This window comes from Geotrypetes seraphini, chromosome 3 (assembly GCF_902459505.1).
Source record: "Geotrypetes seraphini chromosome 3, aGeoSer1.1, whole genome shotgun sequence".
NCBI classification, from domain to species: domain Eukaryota; kingdom Metazoa; phylum Chordata; class Amphibia; order Gymnophiona; family Dermophiidae; genus Geotrypetes; species Geotrypetes seraphini.
In genome coordinates, this window is record NC_047086.1 from 260,386,616 (window position 1) to 260,410,940 (window position 24,325).

A 24,325-nucleotide genomic window follows, 5' to 3' on the forward strand; every position below is an offset into this window, starting at 1 on the left:
CTATAGCGGGGTCTATTTTTTCCCAGAATGTGGTTGGTTTGATTTTTTGATGGGTTTTGTAGGAGGTTTTGTGGGGTTCATGTTTGTTGATGCTTTGTGCCAAGTGATATTGAAGGTATATTTGTGGTGGACTGACCAGAGGGAGGGGTGCCAGGTGCCGTTAGATGTGGATATCTGGTGTATTGGAGTTTTGGGCTGTGTATGCTGCAATATCAAGTTGATGGCCTTTTTCATGGGTGGGTATGGGTGGGTTGGGGATTAAGGATTTGGTAGGAAAGTGCATTGAGGTATGTGAGTAGATCTTCGACTTGTTTTGAGGTGTGGTCTTCTAGGTGTAGATTAAAGTCTCCAAGGAGCAGGTTATGTGTTGAGTTAAGGGAGTTCTGGAATATGAAGTCTTCGAGTTCGTGTTTGGAGGTGTTCCATTTGCCTGGTGTAATATAGCAAAGAAGGCAAGTTAAGGTACCTGTGAGTGTGTGGTCGGATAGTTGGCATGCTAGAAGGTCCAAGTGGGGGAAGGAGCATTTGTCCAGGACTTTTAGGTTAAGGTTGTTTTTTACTAGTATGGCCAGTTCTTCCCCTCGTTTGTTTTGTCGGCAGACTAGTTCTAGTTTGTATCCTCTTGGGCAGAATTCGGTTATGTGTGGGTCTGAGTCGGAGGTTAGCCAGGTTTCGGCTAAGAAGAGGCATCCTAGATGTTCTTTAGTTATCCAGTCTTTGATTAGGTCTGCCTTTGGGCTGATTGATCTAATATTCATGTATGCACAGGCTAAAGAGGTGAATTTTTTGAGAGGAGTGGAGGTGATATTTGGATGGAGTAGTTGTCTAGGAAGTGTCCAAGGTTTTTGAGGTGTTGTCTTGGGTTTTGGAGGAGGCCTTTTTCCCCAGATGGGGGGGATGCTTTCGAGAGTTGACATTGGGCAGGGTATTGGATTTCTGGGGGAGAGAGGTTTCCTGGTTGGTTGGAATTGTCTGTATGCTGCTGTCACTGTTGGGATTGGTTGAATGTGGTAACCTGCTGTTTTCCAGTTTGTTAGAAGCAGGACGAGCAGTAAGAGGGTAAGTGTGAGCTTAGCTGTGCTGGCTGCCATTGCTATTAGGTAGGTGGCGTTTGTGTGAGAGGTGGATCTTTGCCTTTTTGTTCTTTTTGTTGGGATGTAAAGGTTATATGAGGGGAAGTTCCTTATCACTGGATCTTAAGGATTAGAGCTGTAGTGGTTTTCACTTGGGTTGGGTGAGTTGGCTACTGGAGATTGTGTTGGAATGTGCAGTTGGCAATCCTATTCGTATCTAATCCAAGCATCTAATAATTACACATACCACTGACAGATTATACATGCATCTTACCTCTTGCACATGCAACTTAATAATTACTCATGCATCTTAACGATTTGCACATGCCTCTTAACAATTACAGTTTTCTCTATCGAATACCCTGACTTAGATAACTGCACCTGACTCTGGAAGTGGCACTAGCCTCTAACAGATATACATACCTCTAATTGTTATACATGCTCCAACACAGTTACATATGCGTCTAACAATTATGCTCATGCATCTTAGCAGTTATACATGCATCCTAACAATTGCTCGTATGTCTTAGCAAGTAGGTTGAGTCTGACAACCTGTATCTGGTGATTATGTGAGCTTCAAAGCAGTTACACATGCATCCTAACAATAGCTCATATATCTTAGCAAGTAAGCTGACTCTGACGATAACATGTATCTGGTAGTTATGCAAGCATCAAACAGTTGTATGTGCTTCTAACCGATATGTGTCTCTATTAGGTTTTATTGTGTGCTGGGTTCGGTCTGTGAGGGTGCTACACAAAGTTGCTCACTAAGGTGCATGCGCCTTTGCCGTGCGCCTTAGCCGCGCGCCATTAGAGCTGTTGTTTAAATCTGTACCCCGCTGGCTCGGGGGAGGGGCGGAGCGAAGCTCACACACCTCGGAACGGGCTCCTGAAAGAGTTGGTGCGGCCCGATGAACTTTTTTAAATTGAAAAGGGATCTTTACCCCGCTGGCTCGGTGCGATGAACTGCCACCAAGCTCTTTTCCCCACTGACCTGTTCTGTGAGGCCCGATGGATTCTTTTTAAATCTGTACCCCGCTGGCTCGGGGGAGGGGCGGAGCGAAGCTCACACGCCTTGGAACGGGCTCCTGAAAGAGCTGGTGCGGCCCGATGAACTTTTTTAAATAGAAAAGGGATCTTTACCCCGCTGGCTCGGTGCGATGAACTGCCACCAAGCTCTTTTCCCCACTGACCTGTTCTGCGAGGCCCGATGGATTCTTTTTAAATCTGTACCCCAGTATTGGTTTGTCTTCTCCATTTATTCAGTTCTGGACTTAAATCTATTTCGGTAAGACTTCATCTCAGTGCTATTAGTGCTTTCTATGTTCCTGTCAACAATAAACCTCTGGCCACTCATCCGCTTGTTTTCAGGTTTATAAAAGGACTTTTCAACTCCAAATCTCCGCTCAAGCTGTCTCCAGTTGTCTGGGATCTTAATGTAGTCCTAGCCACTTTGATAAAACCACCATTTGAACCAATGGCATCTACTCATCTTAAGTTTCTGACTTTGAAGGTGTTCTTCGTGATTTCGGTCACTTCTGCCCGTTGAGCGAGTGAAGGTTTCCGACCCACTATAGATAATATTTCATCATGTCTCTGGATTCATCCTAAATTCCTCCCAAAAGTAGTCACAGGATTTCCACCTGAATGAATCCATTGTGCTTCCAGTTTTTTTCCCTAAAGCCTCATTCTCATGCTGGTGTAACAGCTCTACACACTTTGGACTGTAAGCGTGCCTTGGCTTACTACATACAAAGGATTAAGCCACACAGAATTTCACCTCAATTGTTCATATCTTTCAATCCTAACAGATTGGTCCTGCCCGTCACCAAGAGAACTATTTCCACATGGTTAGTGGCCTGCATTTCCTTTTTGCTATGCTTGGGCTAGGCTGCAGATCAAGGGACATATTACAACACACAAGGTCCGAGCTATGGCAGCAGCAGCAGCATTCTTAAGTTCCACTTCCATTGATGAAATTTGCAAAGCAGCTACTTGGTCCTCAATTCACACATTCACATCGCACTACAGTCTAGAATCCTATTCCAGGCAAGATGGTCGTTTCAGCCCAGCAGTATTACAGAATTTATTTTCTTCTTAATTGGCAACTCTTCCTCCATCCCATTACGATAAGCTAGGGAGTCCCACATGTGAGAATATGCTGCTTGCTTGTCCTAGGATAAAGCACAGTTACTTACTGAAACAGGTGTTATCTGGGGAGAGCAGGTAGATATTCTCACATCCCTCCCACCTCCTCTGGTTGGCTTCTTAGCATTCTTACAGAACTGAGGTACTGTGAGCTGGCTTCGGACGGAAAGTCACTCGCACATATGTGGTGCAGGCAGTTGCGAAATTTCTAAAAACTTAACATGGCAATACACTTTTAGCACTCTCCATACCAATCTCGGTGGATGACGTTACCCACATGTGATAGTATATGCCTGTTGTCCCCGGATACACCTGCTACGGTAAGTAACTGTGTTATTTTAGCAGTTATACTCATTTTATAGGTATAATTTCATCACAGCTAGTGATTCATTTTCACACAGTAAGTTCAGTAATTTGGATATAAAACACAATGAGGTCTGAATAAGATTTCTAGGGAGAACAAGAAAAGATGATGCATTTCAACTGACAGCCTGTCTTCAGCACACAAATATGTCATATTAAATCAGCTTCACAGAAGGGTCTCATAAGTCTGCTTTTTTTTTTTTTTCCCCAAATGCACACAAACCATATCCTATTGAAAAATCCTTTACTTGTAGTAGGGGTTTCACACGTTAATAGCTTCCCCACTAAATTGCTAAATGACCCAATGCTACCTGTTTTATTTATTTAAAAAAAAAAAAAGAGAGAGAGAGAGAGGGTGGAGTTAAAGGCAAAACAAATTAGCCTTCTAGCAGTAGTACTGTATTCTGCTGCTATTCAGATAATGTTTTGTGGGTAATTGTATAACAGGCTGTCTGTATAAAGTCCAAGTAGGTAGGAACCTATTTGGGGCTACTTTATAAAGTCACATAGGCACTGATGTGTCTTTGAAATATTAGAGGCAAAATATAAGTGCCAAGGTTTAAGCTGTGAACATTTATACCTGCTCAAGATTGTGTAAAGATTGACTTGGGAAATATACATGTATTTTATAAACAAAACAGGTAAATTGCAACTTTGACAATGTTTTTATTTAGCTCATGCCTTTCAATAATATATAGTTCAGGTACTGTAAATATTTCCATTCTCCCAAAGAGATTTACAGTCCAAGATAAGGAGCTGCAGTTGGATTTGAGTCCTAGTTTCCTTGGTTATCAGCCTTCCAACCACTAGGCTACTTCTCCACTCAAACTTAGCCCCTGAATAAACCTACATGCAGGTTGAATATTGTGCTGCATTGTCACTGCACATACTTTTATAAGTACTGTATAACCCCTGTTATAACAGTATAAAAGCCATTTTATGCTAATTTAATAGAATGGAGAAGTAGCCTAATGGTTAGTACAGTGGCCTGAGAATCAGTGGAATGGGGTTTGATTCCCAGTGCAGGTCCTTGTGATTCTGGACAAGTCACATAATCCTTCACTGCCCCAGGTACAAAATAAGTTTCTGTATATAATATGTTAAACCGCTTTGATTGTAACCACAGAAAGGCAGATAGGTATTTCAAATCCTCTCTCCCCTTCTCATTACAAAGCCTTTATGAGCAAAATATCCACTATAAAATTACCCGCATTATGTTTGCTTAAGTCAAGCTGATCTCCCATTCTGATTTGTATTTTTTAATCTATAACAAATATGCAAGCAAGCAAGTGATTATATAGATCTCTGAAGACAAGCAGGATAGCAAATGCTTAGCTTCATGGGTGACATCACTGATGGAGAAGTTTCTCGACATTAGTAAATATCAGAAGCTTTTGAGTGCTTATTTAGTCAGGTACACAGAACCACCTCAGCCTTTGTCTTTATGCTAAGCTGGTCAGATATGCCTCATTGAAGCCTGTCTCAAGATATTTATTTTCCTTAAATTTTGTTTTGTAAGTTTTTTTTGTACCTCGTCACTATTGCGCAGTTCTTGTGTTAATATCTTAGATAGGTTTTTCAGCCATTTTCTTATTTGTTTTTTGCACGAGCCTTGTGTAGGTTAACTGAAACATAGTAGGTGATGGCAGATAGACTTGCATGGTCCATCCAGTTTGCCCAACAAGATAAACTCATAATAGTAGATGATATAACATATCCAAACTTGATCTTAATCTGTTCTTTCAATTTTCAGGACACAGACTTTAGAAGTCTGTCTGGCACTAGGTAAATATTCAAGTACTTGAGCTTCTATCAAAGCTCACTCTATCCCAAATATATCTATCTAGCCATAATCAGGACACAGACAGTAGAAGTCTTCCTGGCAAAATGGCCTTCCTTTACAACTACTAGATTTGCTATCTAAGCACAGCTTTATTTTTGCTTTGTTACATTATCTCTTCATATGGGGTTGCCTTTATTTTTATCCTGTGCACTCTTGAATTCCATAACTGTTTTTGTCTGCACTACCTCTCACAAGAGGGCAGCGTCCTTTCTGTGAAAAAGTTCTCTGGAGAACTTTGCCAGATCAGATCAGTTCAATGAGTAATTAAAAGAGCTTTTGAAAGACCTTGAAAACTCATTTGTTTAAGGAATATGTTTTGAAAAGTTGTAATTTTCTTAATGTTTTTATTGTATTGAATATTGTCTTACCATTTTATATTAATTGTTATCCCAGGACAAGCAGGTAGCCTATTGTCATGTGGGTGACGTCATCCCGGATGCGGACAGCCTCGCAAGCAGACTTGCTTGTAGAAACCTTAGAAGTTTTGCGACCACCGCAAATGCGCGAGTGCCTTCCCGCCCAGCGTAGGGTGCGTCTCCTCGGTTTTCCCTGGAACCAAGAAGTCCGTCTTTGACGCTCTGGGCTGAACTTAGCTCGACTTCATGCTTTCTCTCACCGCGGCTCGTGTTTATTTCTTTATTTTCGTGTCGCTGTGTTATTTCTTTCTTTTATTTAAAAAAAAAAAAAGTCAATTCTTTGTGTGTTTTTCATCGAGTGATGGCAGGGCCCGTCATGCGGCCTCAGCCTGCAGGCTTTGATTTCGCTGTGGCTATTTTTCTCCTATGTCCCAACTGGTCACGGGCTTCAAGAAATGTAGCCAGTGTCAGCGTGCGATCTCCCTCACTGACCCACATCGGTGGTGCCTTCAGTGTTTGGGGCCTGATCATTGCCCAGAGTCGTGCATTCGCTGCGCTACCCTTCAACCTCAAGCCCTAAAACACTGTCGAGTTCAAGTGGGGAAAATTTTTGGAATGGATTCCCCCACTCCGGTCTCGACCTCTGACTTGGTCAAACTTTCCACCTCGACCTCATCAAGCCTTCCTTGTTTGGAAAGTCCTCGTCTTCGATGACCTCAGCTGAGTCTACTCCTGGGCTTCCCTCAGGTCAGATACCTCAGCAGACGCTTCCAGCAGTAGTGCTTAAGCTGCCCAAGAATCACCCCTCCAAGGCGAAGCATACGTTTTCCTCTTCGTCCTCGGAGCCTTTAGCCTCAGCAAGTGTTCCAGTTAAAGACTCGGATACACAATTTCAGGCTACCATCCAGACCGTTTTAGAGTAGGAGTTTGGTAACTTACTTCCAAACATTTTCCTGTCTCGACTCTGCCTCCTACAGTCCAGCCTGGACACTCAGCATTCTCCCAAGGAGTCGAGTCCTTTCCTGTGCCTCGAGCTGAATCTACACGCTGTATGCAAGGAGTTGAGTGTTTGCGAGTGTCAGGTCTGGATATTTCACACTCCATACAAGGAGCCGAGTCTTTGGGAGTACTTCAAGATACCTCGATCAAAACAACTGAGTCTTTTATGGGATCTCGTCTTCAATCTACAGCTTCCAGCCCTTTATCATCACATAAGGCATTTCCCTTTTTGAGGCACAGGGCGAAGTCTCCTCGACCTTAAACACAGCCTGCTTCCAGGCGTCACTCTTGTCGCCGGTTGAGGCACTCATCGAGGCATTCATCTTCAAGAGACAAGCCATTCAGGCATACCAGCTCTTCGAAGCCTCCAACACCTCGATCGAGGACGCCGTTAGCAGAATCTGCGGGTTCTGTTTCTTCCAGTGACTCATCCATGCCTGCTTATTCGCTTGGATATCAATACTCCAGAGAGGCTTCACCTTCGTTCTCTACTCGAGGCACCTCGAGGTCATCGAGTCCCTCTCGAGGCCATCCTCTTGCGGATCAATTATCCTTTTCCTCCGTCAGATGGCTGAGGACCTGGATCTCAAATCGGATTCTGGTTCTAAGGAGTATTTAGAAGAAATGAGTTTGCCTTGACCTCAAGAGTCTCTCAAACTCTTTATCAACAGGCTTCTTTCCCAGACTTTCAAACGGAACCTGGAAACTCCTTATTCCATTCCCACTGTTCCAGGCAAACTGGAATCAAGGTATAGAACTGTACATTGCAAGGGCTTTGAAACACTCAAGTTTCTCATCAGTCCCGGCTTGTAGAACCTTCCTTGAAGCGGAATAACCCTTCCAGGGTCTATGCTACCATTTCTCCTGGAAGAGAAGGCAAGACCAGGGATAAGTTTGGCCGTCGCCTATATCAAAGTTCTATGATGGCATCCAGAGTTTTGAATTATATCTATTTCAAATACTTTATTCATATCCTGCCTGGCTTTGCTAAAGATCTTTCTCAGCACAGACTTTTGGAGTTCCAGCAAGTCATCGCTACGCTGGCCCAACTCAGGTTACACCTTCAATCATCTTATGATGCCTTTGAGCTTTCCTCGAGGGTCACTGCTTTCTCCATAGCCATGCGCAGGCTTGCCTCGCTTCGCACAATTGACATGGACCCCAACATCCAGGATCATCTGGCCAATATCCCATGTGAAGGCAATGACCTCTTTGATGAATCCATTGAATCGGCTACTAAGAATTTGTTGGAGAATGAAAAATCTTTTGCTTCCATAGTCAGATCGAAGCCTAAGCCAGCTCCTTCCAAGCTTTCTCAACCTCTTCAATCCTATCAGAGGCGTTATCTTCCGAGAGCAGCTCCTTACACTCGAGCACCTCCTAAGAAACAACAACAGCAGCAGAAGCAACAGAAACCTCAGGCTTCTCAGCCTTTTTGACTGTGTCAAACAGAACATAACCTCCATCGTTCTGCCTCTGTCTTCTCCCCTTCCCATTGGTGATCGTCTCCATCATTTTTACCATCGATGGGAGACCATTACATCAGACCTCTGGGTGCTGTCAATCATCAGGGAAGGATATTCTCTTCACTTTACTCAGATTCCACTAGAGCTTCCTCCAAGAGAGTATCCTTCTAATCCATCCCAGACAGCCCTTCTTCATCAGGAAGCTCAACCTCTGCTTCGTCTCTGTGCCATCGAGCAAGTTCCCTTGGAATAGCAGAGCAGGGGTTTTTACTCCCATTACTTCCTTGTCCCGAAGAAGACGGGTGATCTACAGCCTATTTTGGATCTCAGGGCCCTCAACAAATTTTTAGTCAAAGAAAAATTTCGAATGCTATCCCTAGCATCCTCATATCCCCTTCTAGATCAGAACAATTGGTTATGTTCTCTAGATCTCAAGGAGGCTTACACTCACATTCCCATTCATCCAGCCTCCCGTCAGTACCTCATATTTTGGATGGGGAATCTGCATTTCCAGTACAGAGTGCTACCATTTGGCCTTGCATCATCTCCAAGAGTGTTCACCAAGTGCCTAGTTATACTTGCAGCAGCTCTGAGGAACCATTGGCTCCAGGTGTTCCTGTACCTGGATGACTGGCTCATCAAAGATTCAACATCTTAATGGGTTATTGTAGCGACTCAACGGACTATCTGGTTCCTACAAGGTTTGGGGTTCGAAATCAACTTTCCCAAATCCCAGCTTCAACCCTCTCAGAACTTAGTTTATCGGAGCTGTTCTTGACACTGTTCAACTCAGAGCATTCCTTCCTCAACAAATTCTGGATGCTCTTCTAAAGCTATGCAACAAAGTATCTTCCCTCAATTCAATTTCGGTGAGGCACATGATGGTTCTTTTGGGTCACATGGTTCTACAGTTCATGTGACTTCTTTTGTCAGACTTCACCTCAGAATCCCTCAGTGGACCCTGGCATCTCAGTGGAATCAGGCTTTCGACCCTCTCTCTCGTCGAATCGAAATAACTCCCTCGTTCAAGCAATCTCTCCACTGGTGGATGCTCTCTTCCAATCTCTCCAGATGTTTGCTGTTTCAAATGCCCCCTCATCAGAAGGTGCTCATAACAAATTCTTCAATCTACACTTTGGGGGCACATTGTAGGGGTGTTTCCTTATTTGCTCCTGAAGGTTAGGCCTCTCTGAACCATTATTTGCAAAAAATCATTCCAGCCTGAACCTAGCAAGAAGAGAAAGAAGAACACGTCTTTGCTGTTTCTGCCTGATGCATTCTGGGTATGTACCAGAATTGTATTCTAGTCAAGGACATCCAGCTATCCCTCCATGCTTAGCCTGTGTGAATCTTGGAGGAGGAATTGCTCATATACTTATCTAACGAAGGCGCCTCTGTTTCAGCCTGTACGAGACTCTATACAGAAAGGCTATTCATCTAAGTTATGTTTCTGGATTGGTTCGGGGAGGTCATCTGACGAGATTCAAGTAAAAAGGTGCTAATTATAATTATTCTGTATTGGGATGTGAGGGAGCTTACATCTTAACATTGGATTCTCTGCACATTTTATAATAATTAAGACCTGAACAGTTACCTCTTGTGACTCTGTGTCTGAGAGAGAGTGAAACCGGACTTCTATATCTCTGGATTCCATCACATCAAGGAAACTTTTGCTGCCAACTTAAGTTACAGCTTCTCCAATGGCTGACGAACTCTTGTTCTGATACCAAAAGAATTCTTAACTTCAGTGCTGAATAAAAGACGTCTTCCCTTTCACATGATTTTGTGCCAATGCCTAATTGGATGGTGAGAATACGGAATTCTATTATCTTATCAGCTGGGGTTAGATAAATGAATCCTATTGTGGTTCGGGATAAGGAGAAGTGAAGCTACTCTTGGTGATAAGCGATATATTTAGTTTGCTGCTAATCAGGAATTATTATTATAAGGAATTATAGAATGTAAGAATTAGTTTTACTTATTTATCTAGCAAGAGTGTTGTATGATAATTATGTACTGGGTTTCATATATGTAATCGGATATTTTGTGAACAATGGTTATTGTTGCTGGCTTATGAACTATAATTTTCTATTTTCATAATAAAAGTATTTCTCATTAGCCTGGGTCTGGTATCATGTAAGTAGGCAAAGATAGCTGAACCTGGATGAGATATTATGGTCTTCCCTAGAAAACTAACAGGCACATATTTGTTCATGTAATTGATTAGTGGACCATAAATCTTTCTACAACATCTCAACCATCTCCGCATCTTCTTCACGACCAGGTAGTCCTCATTTGAAAGGACAATCAAGTCGCTATGTACTATATAAACAAGCAGGGAGGAACAGGATCTCTCCCTCTTTGCCAGAAAGCTCTACAGCTTTGGACTTGGGCTATCTCTCACAACATCTTCCTGAAAGCTGTCTACATTCAAGGGAAGCAAAACTGGCGGATAAATTGAGTCGCCCTCTCCAACCTCATGAATGGACACTCAATTCCTCGCCTCTTCATCACATTTTTTCCCAGTGGGAGACTCCTCAGATAGATCTCTTCGTTCGTGTCTCCTCAAAACAACAAATTGCCTCGGTTCTGCTCAAGGATATACTCTCCTCACCAACTGAGGCAGATGCCTTTCTTCTGGAATGGACGCACAAGTTTCTGTATGCGTTCTCTCCATTCCCTCTGATTCTCAGGACTCTTGTCAAAATCAAGACCGAACATGCCACCATGATTCTGATAGCTCCTCAGTGGCCCAGACAACCGTGGTTCTCCCTTCTACTTCAACTTAGCAGCAGGGAGCCATTCCTTCTACCAATCTTTGCCTCTCTGCTTACACAGAGTCAAGGATCTCTGCTACATCCCAACCTGCAGTCTCTACACCTGAAAGCTTGGTACCTCTCAACCAGAATGCTACTTTAAAGTTTTTCCAATCTGTTCAGGACATTTTAGAAGTGTCCAGGAAGCCTGCCACTAGACAATGCTACAACCAGAAATGGACTAGATTTTCTGCTTGGTGCACCACTCATCACAAGGAGTCTCAATCTACCTCTTTGTCTTCAGTTTTGGATTATCTATTCCACTTAGCTCAATCATGCCTCAAATCCACATCTATTCAAGTCCATCTCAGTGCAATTGCTGCTTTTCATCAGCCTATTGAAGGGAAAACCCTTTCAGCTCATCCTGTGGTTTCCAAATTTATGAAAGGACTTTTCAATGTCAAACCACCTCTCAAAGCTCCTCCAGTGGTTTAGAATCTTAATGTTGTTCTTGCTCGATTGATGAAGCCTCCTTTTGAACCAATGGATACGGCCATCTTAAATATCTCACTTAGAAATTGGTTTTTCTCATCGCACTCACTTCTGCTAGACGAGTTAGTGAGCTACAAGCTTTAATTGTTGATCCACCTTTCATAGTATTCCATCATGACAAGGTGGTCCTCAGTACTCATCCTAAATTCTTAGCTAAAGTGGTTTCAGAATTTCATCTCAATCAATCAATCAATTGTACTTTCAGTGTTTTTTTCCCAAGGCCTCATTCTCATCCTGGATAATCAGCCCTTCATACTCTGGACTGCAAGCATGCTTTGGCCTTCTACTTGGAATGCACCAAACCGCACAGATCTGCTACTCAACTTTTTGTCTCCTTCGATCCAAACAAGTTGGGAAATCCCATTTCTAAGCGCACCCTTTCCAACTGGATGGTTGCTTGCATCTCTTTCTGCTATGCCTAGGCTGGACTGCATCTACAGAGTCGAGTCACAGCCCACAAAGTCAGAGCCAAGGTAGCATTTGTAGCTTTCCTCAGATCTACTCCTATTGAGGAAATTTGCAAAGCTGCCACTTGGTCCTCGATTCATACTTTCACCTCTCATTATTGTCTGGATGTTTTCTCCAGACGGGATGGCTATTTTGGCCAGACAGTATTACAAAATTTATTCTCCTGAATTGCCAACACTCCCACCATCCCATTCTGGTTAGCTTGGAGGTCACCCACATGTGCGAATAGGCTGCCTGCTTGTCCTGGGATAAAGCACAGTTACTTACCATAACAGGTGTTATCCAGGGACAGCAGGCAGCTATTCTTGCAACCCACCCGCCTCCCCTGGTTGGCTTCTCTGCTAGCTATCTGAATTGAGGAAACACGCCCTACGCTGGGTGGGAAGGCACTCGAACATGTGCGGTGCAGCGGTCGCAAAACTTCTAAGGTTTCTACAAACAAATCTGCTTGTGAGGCTGTCCGCATCTGGTCTCCGTAGATGACGTCACCCACATGTAAGAATAGCTGCCTGCTGTCCCTGGATGACACCTGTTAAGGTAAGTAACTATGCTTTTTGAACTTCCTTTGAGGTATTGTATTGAATTCTTGATCTTACTTCTAAGTTAACCCCTTTGCAACCTCAATTTATGTCCCTTAGTTCTAGTGCTTCCCCCTTCTCTGGAAAAAAATTGTTTGCACATTAATATCTTTCATAAGAACATAAGAATTGCCACTGCTGGGTCAGATGAGTGGTCCATCATGCCCAGCAGTCCGCTCCCGCGGTGGCCCTTAGGCCCTATTACCCCATCCTATTCATGAAAAGAATGGTGAATTTATGGACTAGCCTCCCAGTAGAAGTAGTGGAGACAAAGACTTTATCTGAATTCAAGTAAGCTTGGGACAGGTACATAGGATCTCTGAGAGAGTAAAGGATAGTAGATGGCATGGATGGGCAGACTGTACATTCCTATGTCTTAAGCTCCTATCCCTCCTTTCCTCTAGGGCAGTAATTCGCAAGTGAAGTCAACAGCATGCTTTAACCAACACCGGCACTCCCACACATGCTCAGTTCAGAAGCAATAACTTTATCTTTTTTATCCAATTCTCTGGTCACTCAAAAAAAAATCAGATTTGTTAAGCAGGATTTTCCTTTGGTAAAACCATACTGTCTTGGATCTTGAAATCCATTGGATTCTAAGACGCTCATTATGCATGCCTTTTTTTTTTAAAGGGGTAAAAAAACTCTCAGTTGCTGAATTAAATGAACTGCTAGAAGAGATTGAGACAGCCATAAAGGATTACTCAGAGGAGTTAGTAGAGCAGTTGGCTCTACGGGATGAGCTGGAGTTTGAGAAAGAAGTGAAAAACAGCTTCATTTCTGTCCTTATTGAAGTACAAAATAAACAGAAGGAACATAAGGAAACTACAAAAAAGAAAAAAAAGCTGAAAAATGGGAGTCCACAGAATGGCAAACAAGAGAGGAGCCACATGCCTGGAACGGTAAGGTACAATATGTTCAGCTTCTTGTGTATATGCAGAAACACAGAATATTAACTTTTAGTTTTCCAATTTTATATTCATGTTTATTTAGCAAAAAAGTCAGTTTTGACCTCTGGGACTGGAATATCTAACATTGCATATTACATCCAGGTTGATAATGTATGTTTCATATGTAGTTCATTAACAGAAAGGTAGACTCCATATATAGAGAACACCGCAAATACATGTTGACTTGCATGAAGGTGAGGAATAATAAGGGTAATATTTTGCTGGGGGTGTGTTTTTCCTGTAGACAAGCTGAATAATTCAGCCATACAAGTGGGTTGACGTTATCTGATAGTGCTGACTCAACACATGTCTTGGAAAATTGTAGAATAGCTTCAAAAACATCTGGATATGTACAAAAGGTGCTGCCTCTATTTTGGGGTCCCTTTTAGCCCTATTTTGTATACAGAACTCTTTGCTCATATTTTACTGATCTTTTTTCCAGGGAAAGGATTTTCTATCATGATTTGGGCCTTCTCAATCAGCTCTTGCTCCTATTACTCATGAGACACAGGTTTTTTTTAGTTGTCAAAATAATTAATGTAGTGCAAACAGTTACCAAGCTCTTTATTTTTCCAGGTGAGTTATCTATCTTTCAAGTTTCAAGTTTTATTTTAGTTTGATGAATCGCTTATTTAGTAGACATATAATTTAAAATTTAAAATAATGGGTTAGACAAATAGACTTACAAACCAACTGATATACAAGGTAAGAGGGATCCGAACTACAATTCAGTCTTTTAAAGTACAGAGTAGAGAATGACATGGTGGCGGTTACCTGTGGCTAGCTGCGTTTAGCCGCGGGTAACCCGCCAAAACGGGGAAAAAAAATAGTGGCCTCTGCGGGACGGGGACAAGGCCATTCACTGCCCCGTGGAGCAGTGAATGGACTTGTCCCCGTAGTGAGGCAATCAAGATCGCGCGGTCTCCGCCATCTCCCTTCCTCCACCTCACTATTGAATTGGAAGAGCACCGCCGGTTGAATTTCTGCCGGTCTGCGCGAAGAAAAAAAAAAAAAAAAGCCTTTCCTTTTCTCCTGCTCTTATCGCCATGCTGCAGCTACTAAAGCCGACAGGAAGTCTATCCGATGTCAATTCTGACTTCGGAGAGGACGTTCTGGGCCAGCCAATCGCTGCCTGGCCGGCCCAGAACGTCCTCTCCGACTTCAGAATTGAGTCTGAAAGACTTCCGGCTTTAGCAGCTGCAGCATGGCGGTAAGAGAAGGGGAAAAGGACGGAGGCTTTTTTTTTTTTTCAGCGGCAGGGAGGCAGCGGCTGGCTTTGGCTAGGTAGGGAGAAAGGTAGACAGGCACAGGCAGGCAGGCTTCAGGGGTGGGGGCGGGACAAAGTGTGGAAGGCAGTGAGAGGGACATAGGAAGGAAGCACTAGGGGCACTAAAGACATGGGAAGGAGGCACTGGGGGCACTAAAGACAGGAAGGGGCACTAAAGATATGGGAAGGAGGCACTGGGGGCATTAAAGACATGGGAAGGAGGCACTGGGGGCACTAAAGACAGGAAGGGGCACTAAAGGACATGGGAAGGAAGCACTAGGGGCACTGAAGACATGGGAAAGAGGCACTGGGGGCACTAAAAACAGGAAGGGGCACTAAGGACATGGGAAGGAAGCACTGGGGCACTAAAGACATGGGAAGGAGGCACTGGGGACACTAAAGACAGGAAGGGGCACTAAGGACATGGGAAGGAAGCACTGGGGCACTAAAGACATGGGAAGGAGGCACTGGGGACACTAAAGACAGGAAGGGGCACTAAGGACATGGGAAGGAAGCACTGGGGCACTAAAGACATGGGAAAGAGGCACTAGGGGCACTAAAGACAGGAAGGGGCACTAAGGACATGGGAAGGAAGCACTGGGGCACTAAAGACATGGGAAGGAGGCACTGGGGGCACTAAAGACAGGAAGGGGCACTAAGGACATGGGAAGGAGGCACCGGGGGCACTAAAGACATGGGAAGGAAGCATCGGGGGCACTAAGGACATAGGAAGGAAAGAAGGAGGGAATAGAAAGGGACAATTCTTGGGCCTGAGTGCAGAAAGAAAGAAATGAAAGAAAGGATACACAGACAGAAGGAAACGCAACCAGAGACTCATGAAATCAATCACCAGACAGCAAAGGTAAGAAAATGATTTTATTTTCAATTTAGTGATCAAAATGTGTCAGTTTTGAGAATTTATATCTGCTGTCTATATTTTGCACTATATTTGTCTATTTTTCTATAGTTACTGAGGTGACTGAGCTTGCGGAGATGGGGCAGAAACAGGGTTTTAAAATTTTAGTCCTAGTAGTTTGCCAGTCCACAAAATAATTCTTTTATTTCTGCCAGTCCACGGGTGTAAAAAGGTTGAAAACCACTGATGTAGAGTATGCCAGCTTTCTTTTTCGCCAAGCCGCGCTCACATTGATCAATCTTCTCCTCTCTTGCAACTTCCTGTTTCCGGTTGCGTCAGAGGAGAATATTGAACAAATGAGCACCCGCACATGCGGCTGGGCGAAAAAGAAAACCGGCATACTCTACATCTAAAGTGAGATGGAGGGAGGGAGATGGCGGAATACTGCAGTCGGTCGGATGTCTGCTGTTTTTGTATCACTGCCTGCCTGCGCTCATGTTCCAGATCCTCCTGCATTTTTAGTGTGCACAATTGACCTGATTTGAGCTATAGGTGAACACGGGGGACATGTCATTGAAAGGGAGGACAAGTTAATTGATTTATTTTATGTTCGGTTTTTACTACAGGGCAGAGGCACTGAAACAGATTCTCAGTGCAGTAGTAGTAGTGGCAGAACTCTCTTCTGTCTTCATGGTGTTTCGCAGTACTGAGGCTTATATGGATGCTACGGGGACGGGGCGGTGAATGGGATGGCAGTGGCGGTGAAGGGGCGGTGAAAGGGATGGCGGTGACGGGGCGGTGCAGAGGATGGTGGGCCGGGGACGGTGCAGTGACAGGGACAGATTTTTTCCCCGTGTCATTCTCTAGTACAGAGGAGACCCATATATGAAGAAAACAATAGGGAGGGAAAAGTGCTAGCTTTCCTTTTTTAGCATAATTATAAATGTTGCTTTTGCTATTTATTTTCCTTGTGTTGGAAGAAAAGGCCAGTAATTTCAAATGGTGTGCCCAATTTGCTATTTATTATTATTATTATTATTAGGAACCGTATTTGTCTAGTACAATCAAGTATACACATATCTGCCAATATAAAGCCGGCAACCGTCAATAGTTCTTTCAGCACTGGTTATTGCCAGCTAAATATGATCCAGGTATTCAATGCCAGGCCATATCCGGGAACTTAACATGTGCTGGCCGCTGGCACTTGTGCTGGCCGCTGGCACTTATGCGGGCCTGAACCAATTTTCTGCCAAGTCCAGCATAAAGGGTTTGCCCTTTTCAACATCCCCTCCTCCCAGACCTTGAGTCTTCCACTAGACTTTGCAGCAGACCCTTTGAGAGCAAAACTATTTTGAGAGCAGGAGCGACTGGGGATTACTTATGCCCTGAAGACTCCTCCCCCCAAGACCACTAGGGAAGGTTACGGTAGAGCCAGAAAGATTACAGGGGGAGGGGGCCCCATTTGTCTGCTGAGAAGGAGGATGGGTGGGAGGGGAAGCTACTATTGTTCAGGGAATGAGGGGAAGGGATAGCACAGAATATTTTGGTTGTTAGGAGTTGGTTGATTATTTAGTGCCAGTATCCACATGGTTAAACAGGCAAAGTTAGGACTGCCTTGTGTGCGGCCTTATCTGCCTGCTTAAGTGTTCACTGACCACATAACTGACTGGTCTTCCCTGACTTCACCCTCCAGACTACCCTTCTGTTCGAATTCAGCATGACCAGTTAGTTTGTTTGCATTAATAGTTGATACTTTGGCAGATGTCATTAGGTGGATGGGGATGTGATAGGGGTCCATATTGGGGTTACTACTTCAATAAAATCTTGTTACATACAGATGGCATCTTGTTACAAAAAAGGATAATTCAATTAAAAGAATCTCTAATAAATACCGTGTTCATCTACAAATGTCTATGGCACAAGGATAAAACTTGTGTTGGTAAAACAGAGGAGTTAGGTAATCCATTAGCCTTACTCTCTTCAGACAGTTGAGTTCTCTGTATAATAAAGGAATATTAGAGGTTTGTCAAATTGTTATCATTCTGAAGAATCACCTATTTTTTTTTTAAGACTAGGGGCTCCTTTTACGAAGGCACGTTAGGTCCTTAATGCGCGGAATAGCGTGCACTAGCCGCTACCGCCTCCTCTTGAGCAGGTGGTAGTTTTTCGTCTAGCGTGCACTAATCTGGTACGTGCGCTAAAAACACTAGTGCACCTTTGTAAAAGGAGCCCTAGGAGACTGGGCATTGAATAGCAGCTGATATTTAATGTGAACAGATATAAAGAGAGGCACGTTGGGAATAAATAATCCCAACCATGTACTACTAAGTGCTGGGGTCTGAGTAAGGAGTCATTACCTAAGAAAAAAGATCTTGGAGTTATTATGGATAATACATTGAAATTTTTAGCCCAGCATATTGCAGATGTTAAAGCAAATAAAATGTTAGGAATTATTTGAAAAAGGGTGGAGAACAAAACAGCTGTTATACTTCCTATATAAGTCCTAATGTGTCTATACTGTGTGTGTTGTATGCAATTTGCGTAGCCCCAACTCAAAGGATATACTGTAAGCAGAAAAAGTTCAAAGTAGAGTGCCAAAAATTATCAAAAGGATGAAATACTTCTCTTATAAAGAGGCTAAACTGAGAGGAAATAACAGAGATATTCAAATAAATAATTTGGGTGGAACAATCAAATAGGGAACTGTTTAAACTGTCCAGCACAAAACAAGAGGGCACACCATGAAACTTAAGACCAGCAGATTAAAAAGAAATTGTAGAACTTTTTTTCATGCCAAAGAATGTGAATGTCAACCAACATAGGATTCAAAACAGGATTAGACAGGTTCACAGAGGAAAAGCCCAAAAATAATTTAGCCAGGCAGACTATTCCTCAAGCTGTCAAGTAGTTTGTGCCAAAGAGGAACACAATTAAAGCTGCTGTGCTGGGAGTTTGTCAAAATGTGGAGCCTTAGGCCATTTACCTAGCAGGGGAGGACCAACTGCATGAGCCAATAGATCTTTTCACCACTCCTCAGAACAAGATACATGGCAGACTTGCTTTCAATGCCTGCCTTTATTTATTTAAAAAATTTATATTCCGCATATCCAGCAGTTCTATGCGGAGTACAATAAAACATCCAAATTCATCACATATTTCAATAAAACAACATAATGCAATGAACACATTACAATACAACAAACAAACATATAACAATACAACCAACAATACATCTCCATTGCTTTTACTTCCTCCTAGATAGGTGGGGAGTCTTCTGTACATGTATCTTCCAATTTTTCTAATAGCAAAATCACTTCTGAATTTTAAATGGGACAGAGGAATCCTAATTCTCATCACCTACATTATCTAAGGCCGGATATGGTTTCTTCATCTTCAGCTTTCCATAAGAAGACCTTTATGCCTGGAAATGTTCCATCACTGATCATGCATTAAGGTCCTCTTCTCACAACTTGGCATATACTGGCCAACTTTCAACACTGATTCATAACATTGTAAAATGAGCATTACATCTCCTTTAGTCAAACCATGATGCTAAGAATCATAAGAACATAAGATTTGCCGCTGCTGGGTCAGAACAGTGGTCCATTGTGCCCAGCAGTCTGCTCACAAGGCGGCCCTTAGGTCAAAGACAGTGCCCTATTTGAATCTAGGCTTACCTATGTATGTTCTGTTCCAGTAGAAATTTATCCATCCTTTTCTTGAATCCCTGAAGGCTGCTTTCCCCTATAATAGCCTCTGGAAGAGCGTTCCAGATTTCTACCACTCTCTGGGTGAAGAAGAACTTCCTTACATTTGTACGGAATCTTTTCCCTTTTAACTTTAGCGAGTGCCCTCTCATTCTCTTCACCTTGAAGAGGGTGAACAATCATTCTTTCTCTACTAAGTTCCCTTCAATATCTTGAAGGTTTTGATCATGTCCCCTCTCAGTCTTCTCTTTTCAAGGGAGAGGAGGCCCACTCTTCTCTGAACCCTTTCGAGTAGTACTATGTCCTTTTTCATGTACGGCGACCAGTGTTGGACGCAGTATTCCATGTGGGGGCATACCATGGCCCGGTACAGCGGCAAGAGAGCCTTCTCAGATCTGTTTGTGATCCCCTTCTTAATCATTCATAGCATTCTGTTTGTCCTTTTCGCCACCGCCACACATTTTGCGGACGGTTTCATTGACTTGTTTACAAGTACTCCCAAGTCTCTTTCCTAGGGACTCTCTCCGAGTATAGCACCAGATATCTTGTATTCGTGCATATGATTTTTGTTACCGACATGCATCACCTTGCACTTATCCACATTGAACCTCATTTGCCATTTTGCGACCCGTTCCTCGAGTGTATTTGTCTTTTTGTAGGTTTTCTCAATCCTTCTGTGTCCTCACTGCTCTGAATAACTTTGTATTGTCCGCAAATATAATCACTTCACTCGTGCCAATTTCTAGGTCATTTATAAATATATTGAAGAGCACAGACCCAAGCACCGAACCCTGTGGCATGCCACTCATGACGCTTTTCCAGTCCGAGTATTGTCCTTTCACCCCCACTCTCTGTTTCCTATCTGCCAACTAGTTTTTTAATCCACGTGAGTATATCACCCTCAATTCCATTGCTTGCAATTTTTCGAAGAAGTCGTTCATGTGGGACCTTGTCGAACGCCTTCTGAAAATCTAGATATACGATGTCGACTGAATAAACCTTGTCTATCTGCCCAGTTACTCCTTCGAAGAAGTGCAGTAAGTTTGTCAAGCAAGATCTTCCTTTGCTGAAGCCATGCTGGCTGGTCCTCATCAGTTTGTGTCCGTCAAGATGATCGATGATGCGGTCCTTTATCAGCACCTCTATCATCTTTCCTGGTACCGAAGTCAGACTCACTGGTCTGTAGTTTCCCGGATCTCCCTTTGAACCTTTCTTGAAGATCGGCGTAACATTCACCAATTTCCAGTCTTCCGGAATCTTTCCGTTCCTTGATTACCCTCGGGTGGATGCCGTCCTGTCCCGGAGATTTATTATTTTTAAACCTATCAATCTGTCTGCATACTAGACTGACTGTCGCCCCTGTCAGTTTCCCATCTTCATTTCCTGTGTATAGCCTATTGGCTTCTGGTATATTGGATATATCCTCTTCGGTAAATACAGATGCAAAAAATGTGTTCAGTTTGTCGGCGATAGCTTTGTCCTCCTTTAGTTCTCCCTTTATTCCATGGTCATCTAATGGCCCCACTGCTTCCTTCACGGGTAGTTTCCCCTTAATATATTGAAAGAACAGCTTAAAGTTTTTGGCCTCCTTGGCTATTCTTTCCTTGTAGTCTTTTTTGGCCCCTCTTACTGCCTTATGGCACTTGCTTTGATGTTGTTTGTGTTTTTTCCAGTTTTCATCCATTTTTGTCCTTTTCTATTCCTTAAACGAAGTCTTCTTGTCTCTGATCGCTTCCTTTACTGCTACAGTGAGCCATGCTGGTTCCTTGTTATTCCTCTTGGAACCTTTGTTGATACGCAGTATATATAGCTTTTGTGCCTCTGTGACTGTGTCCTTGAAAAGGGACCACGCTTGCTCTAGCGTATTTATAGTGCTTATCCTCTTCATAATCTTCTTCCTCACCATGACTCTCATCCCTTCATAGTTCCCTTTTCGGAAGTTCAGTGCTGTGGCCGCTGTTCTGGATTGATTTTTCTGTTCCTATGTCTAGGTTGAAATGGATCATGTTGTGATCACTGTTTCCCAACATCTCTTTACTTCTATACCTTGTGCCGGTCCTCGTAGTCCATTTAGAATTAAGTCTAGAATTGCACTTCCTCTCGTATTTTCCATGACAAGTTGTTCCAGTAAGCAATCTCCTACAGCATCCAGGAACTTGGTCTCTCTACTGCAGCTGGAGTTGCCTAGGTTCCAATCTATCCCTGGATAATTGAAGTTGCCCATATTAACTGTGTTGCCTCCCTTGCATTCGTGTTTAATCTCGTCCATCATTTCGCCATCAGTCTCTTCGGACTGCCTTGGGTGTTGGTAATAGATGCCGATCTTCGTATCCATTCCATTTGTTCCCGGTATTTTGTCTCATAAAGACTGTACCTTATTGTTTGTTTTCGGCGTGTTCTCTCTGGTAGACTCAAGTCCCTCTTTTATGTATAGGGTAATACCCCCCACCTTTTTGTCTCTGTTGTATAACTTGTATCCTGGTAGTACAGTGTCCCAGATGTTGACCTCGTTCCACCATGTTTCTGTGATGGTGATGATGTCTAGGTTATCTTTTTGTGCCATAGCTTCCAATTCCCCCATTTTATTCCTTAGGCTCCTTGTGTTTGTGTACATACACTTAAGTTTGCAGTCTGTTACTCTCCTGCACTTCTTCCTCCTTCTGTCTCTCTCGCTTCTGTCCCTTTCGATCCATCGGGATTTCTATCTTGCCTATGATTCGGTGAGTCTTCCCTGCAATCTTCTGGGTATACCGTTTCCCGAACCATTGACTCTTGATCAACTGTCTGCTTTCCCCTTCTTCTTAGTTTAAAAACTTCTCAATTTCTCACATGATGTTGCCTGTAAGTAGCCTTGTTCTGTGTCAGCTGAGGTGGAGCCTATCCTTCCTGTATAGCTTGCTCTTCCCCCAGAAAGCCGCCCAGTTGCACACAAAGTGGAATCCTTCTTCCTCACACCAGCGTCTCATCCATGCGTTGACTGCTTGCAGTTCTGCCTCTTCTGTCGGCCCTGGGTACCGGCAAGATCTCCAAGAACACTACCAGGGATTCAAGACAAAGTTAGACAAGTTCCTGCACTACCAGAATGTATGCAGGTAAGGCTAGACTCAGGGCACTGGTTTTTGACCTAAGGGCCGCCACGGGAGCGGACTGCTGGACACGATGGACCACTGGTCTGACCCAGCAGCGGCAATTCTTATGTTCTTATGTTCTGATCTTCAGCTTCCTTCCTAGCATCCGGAACTGGTCTTTCAATGTTTCCTTGCTGTAGTTCCTGTTGCTCACATCGTTTGTCCCAACATGGATCACCACCGCCGCATCTCCCCCTTCTGCACTATTGATGATCCTGTCAATGCGGCTCACTATATCCTCCACTTTTGCTCCTGGTAGTCAGGTCACCAGTTGATCCTGTCTTTCTCCTGCTATGTGGCTGTCGGCTTGTCAGATGATAGTCTTCCAGAACGATTGCTGTCTTCTCTATCTTCTCTTGTCTCTCTAGCCGCAGGTCCGTGTCCTCGGTGTACATTCATCTCTCTAGTCGCAGATCCATGTCCTCGGTGCACTTCCATCTTTCCTCTTCCCGGCGTTGGCTTGCATTGGACTCATCTTCCTGTGGGTTACCCCCACTGTTTCCAGGTCCTGCTGCTGTGTCATCTAGAACAGTGGCAGTTGCTGTTGGTACCTGTAGAGCAGTGGTTCCCAAACCTGTCCTGGTGGAACCCCAGCCAGTTAGATTTTCAAGATATCCTTAATGAATATGCATGAGAGAGATTGCATACATGTCACTTCCATTATATGCAAATCTCTCTCATGCATATTTATTAGAGATATCTTGAAAACCTGACTGGCTGGGGGTCCCCCAGAACAGGTTTGGGAACCACTGCTGTAGAGCATCTCAGCTCAGTGTCTCTGGCCTTTGAGAGGCTTTCCGAGAATGTTTGGCTGGTGCTTCATGTTTTGGAGACCTATTTGGTGACAAAGTACACTGTTAAACAGTTTTTGAATTATCTATAAATATGAATTATTTTTGTACATCATTGCTTAAGAGTAATTTTTTAAAATTGAAGGTAATATCAAACTGTACGATTGTAAGCTGTCAAAAATTTATTCAACAAGACTAAGATACCTATCATTTACTTATGCGCAAAGGTCAAAAGAAACAATCCATCAGCATTTCTGCAGATCAGAAAACCAGGTTTAGTTTTTTTGTTTTGTTTTTTTTATTATTTTATTAATAAAATTTTACAATATTTCCAAGCATATACATCTTGTACAGTAAAGTGAGATCAAACAACATATTAAACTAAAATTCCAAAATTAATATTTACTACAAGGAAATACTAATCTAGCTGATCTCACACTAGTCCTCAATATTATTGGATCCACTATTAAGAGCAGAACATATATAATTCAAATTAATTAAGTAAGAAAAATCCTTGTCTGACTAAAGTGCAGGGAGCTAATTTTCCATGGACGTTGTTATTCCTTTTTCAAGACGTTTCATTGAGAGAAAACTAATCAATTGAGATGGCTCTGTAAATATATACTTCAATGATAAATATCTAACTACACATTTACATGGATATCTCAAGAAAAAACTACCCCCTATTTGAGTCACTCCAGGTTTTAGAATTAAAAATTCTTTCCTTCTTTTTTGAGTTTCTCTAGAGACAGGTTTAGTTTTAACGTAAGAACATAAGACACCTTTGTATACTGATTTTTCCTTCTCTACTTATAAGGGATCCAGCTATAAAGAAGACATTACCCTTTTTCCCTATTATTTTTCCCATTCGTGTTCTCTTTCCTATAACTTATTGTAGTTCAACCAGTCCCCTTATCTCTCATTTAATGTACAGTGGTGCCTCACACAACGAACTTAATCCGTTCCAGGAGCAAGTTTGTTATGTGAAACGTTCGTTGTGTGAAACGCGTTTTCCCATAACAAT

At 43.0% G+C, this 24,325-nt stretch overlaps 1 protein-coding gene across 5 annotated transcripts in view; it reads left to right on the forward strand.

The window, feature by feature from the left end:
- The window catches only part of FEZ2 (fasciculation and elongation protein zeta 2), a 248,001-nt gene that overhangs the window by 104,664 nt on the left and 119,012 nt on the right, over window positions 1-24,325 (forward strand). For 4 of the 5 annotated variants that reach the window (XM_033936550.1, XM_033936552.1, XM_033936551.1 and 1 more), the window contains exon 5: window positions 13,236-13,504. In XM_033936550.1, coding sequence (XP_033792441.1) covers window positions 13,236-13,504 — 269 coding nt within the window. Of the gene's footprint in view, window positions 1-13,235; window positions 13,505-13,994; window positions 14,068-24,325 lie in introns of those variants that run through there. The other variant, XM_033936555.1, reaches the window with a different exon arrangement.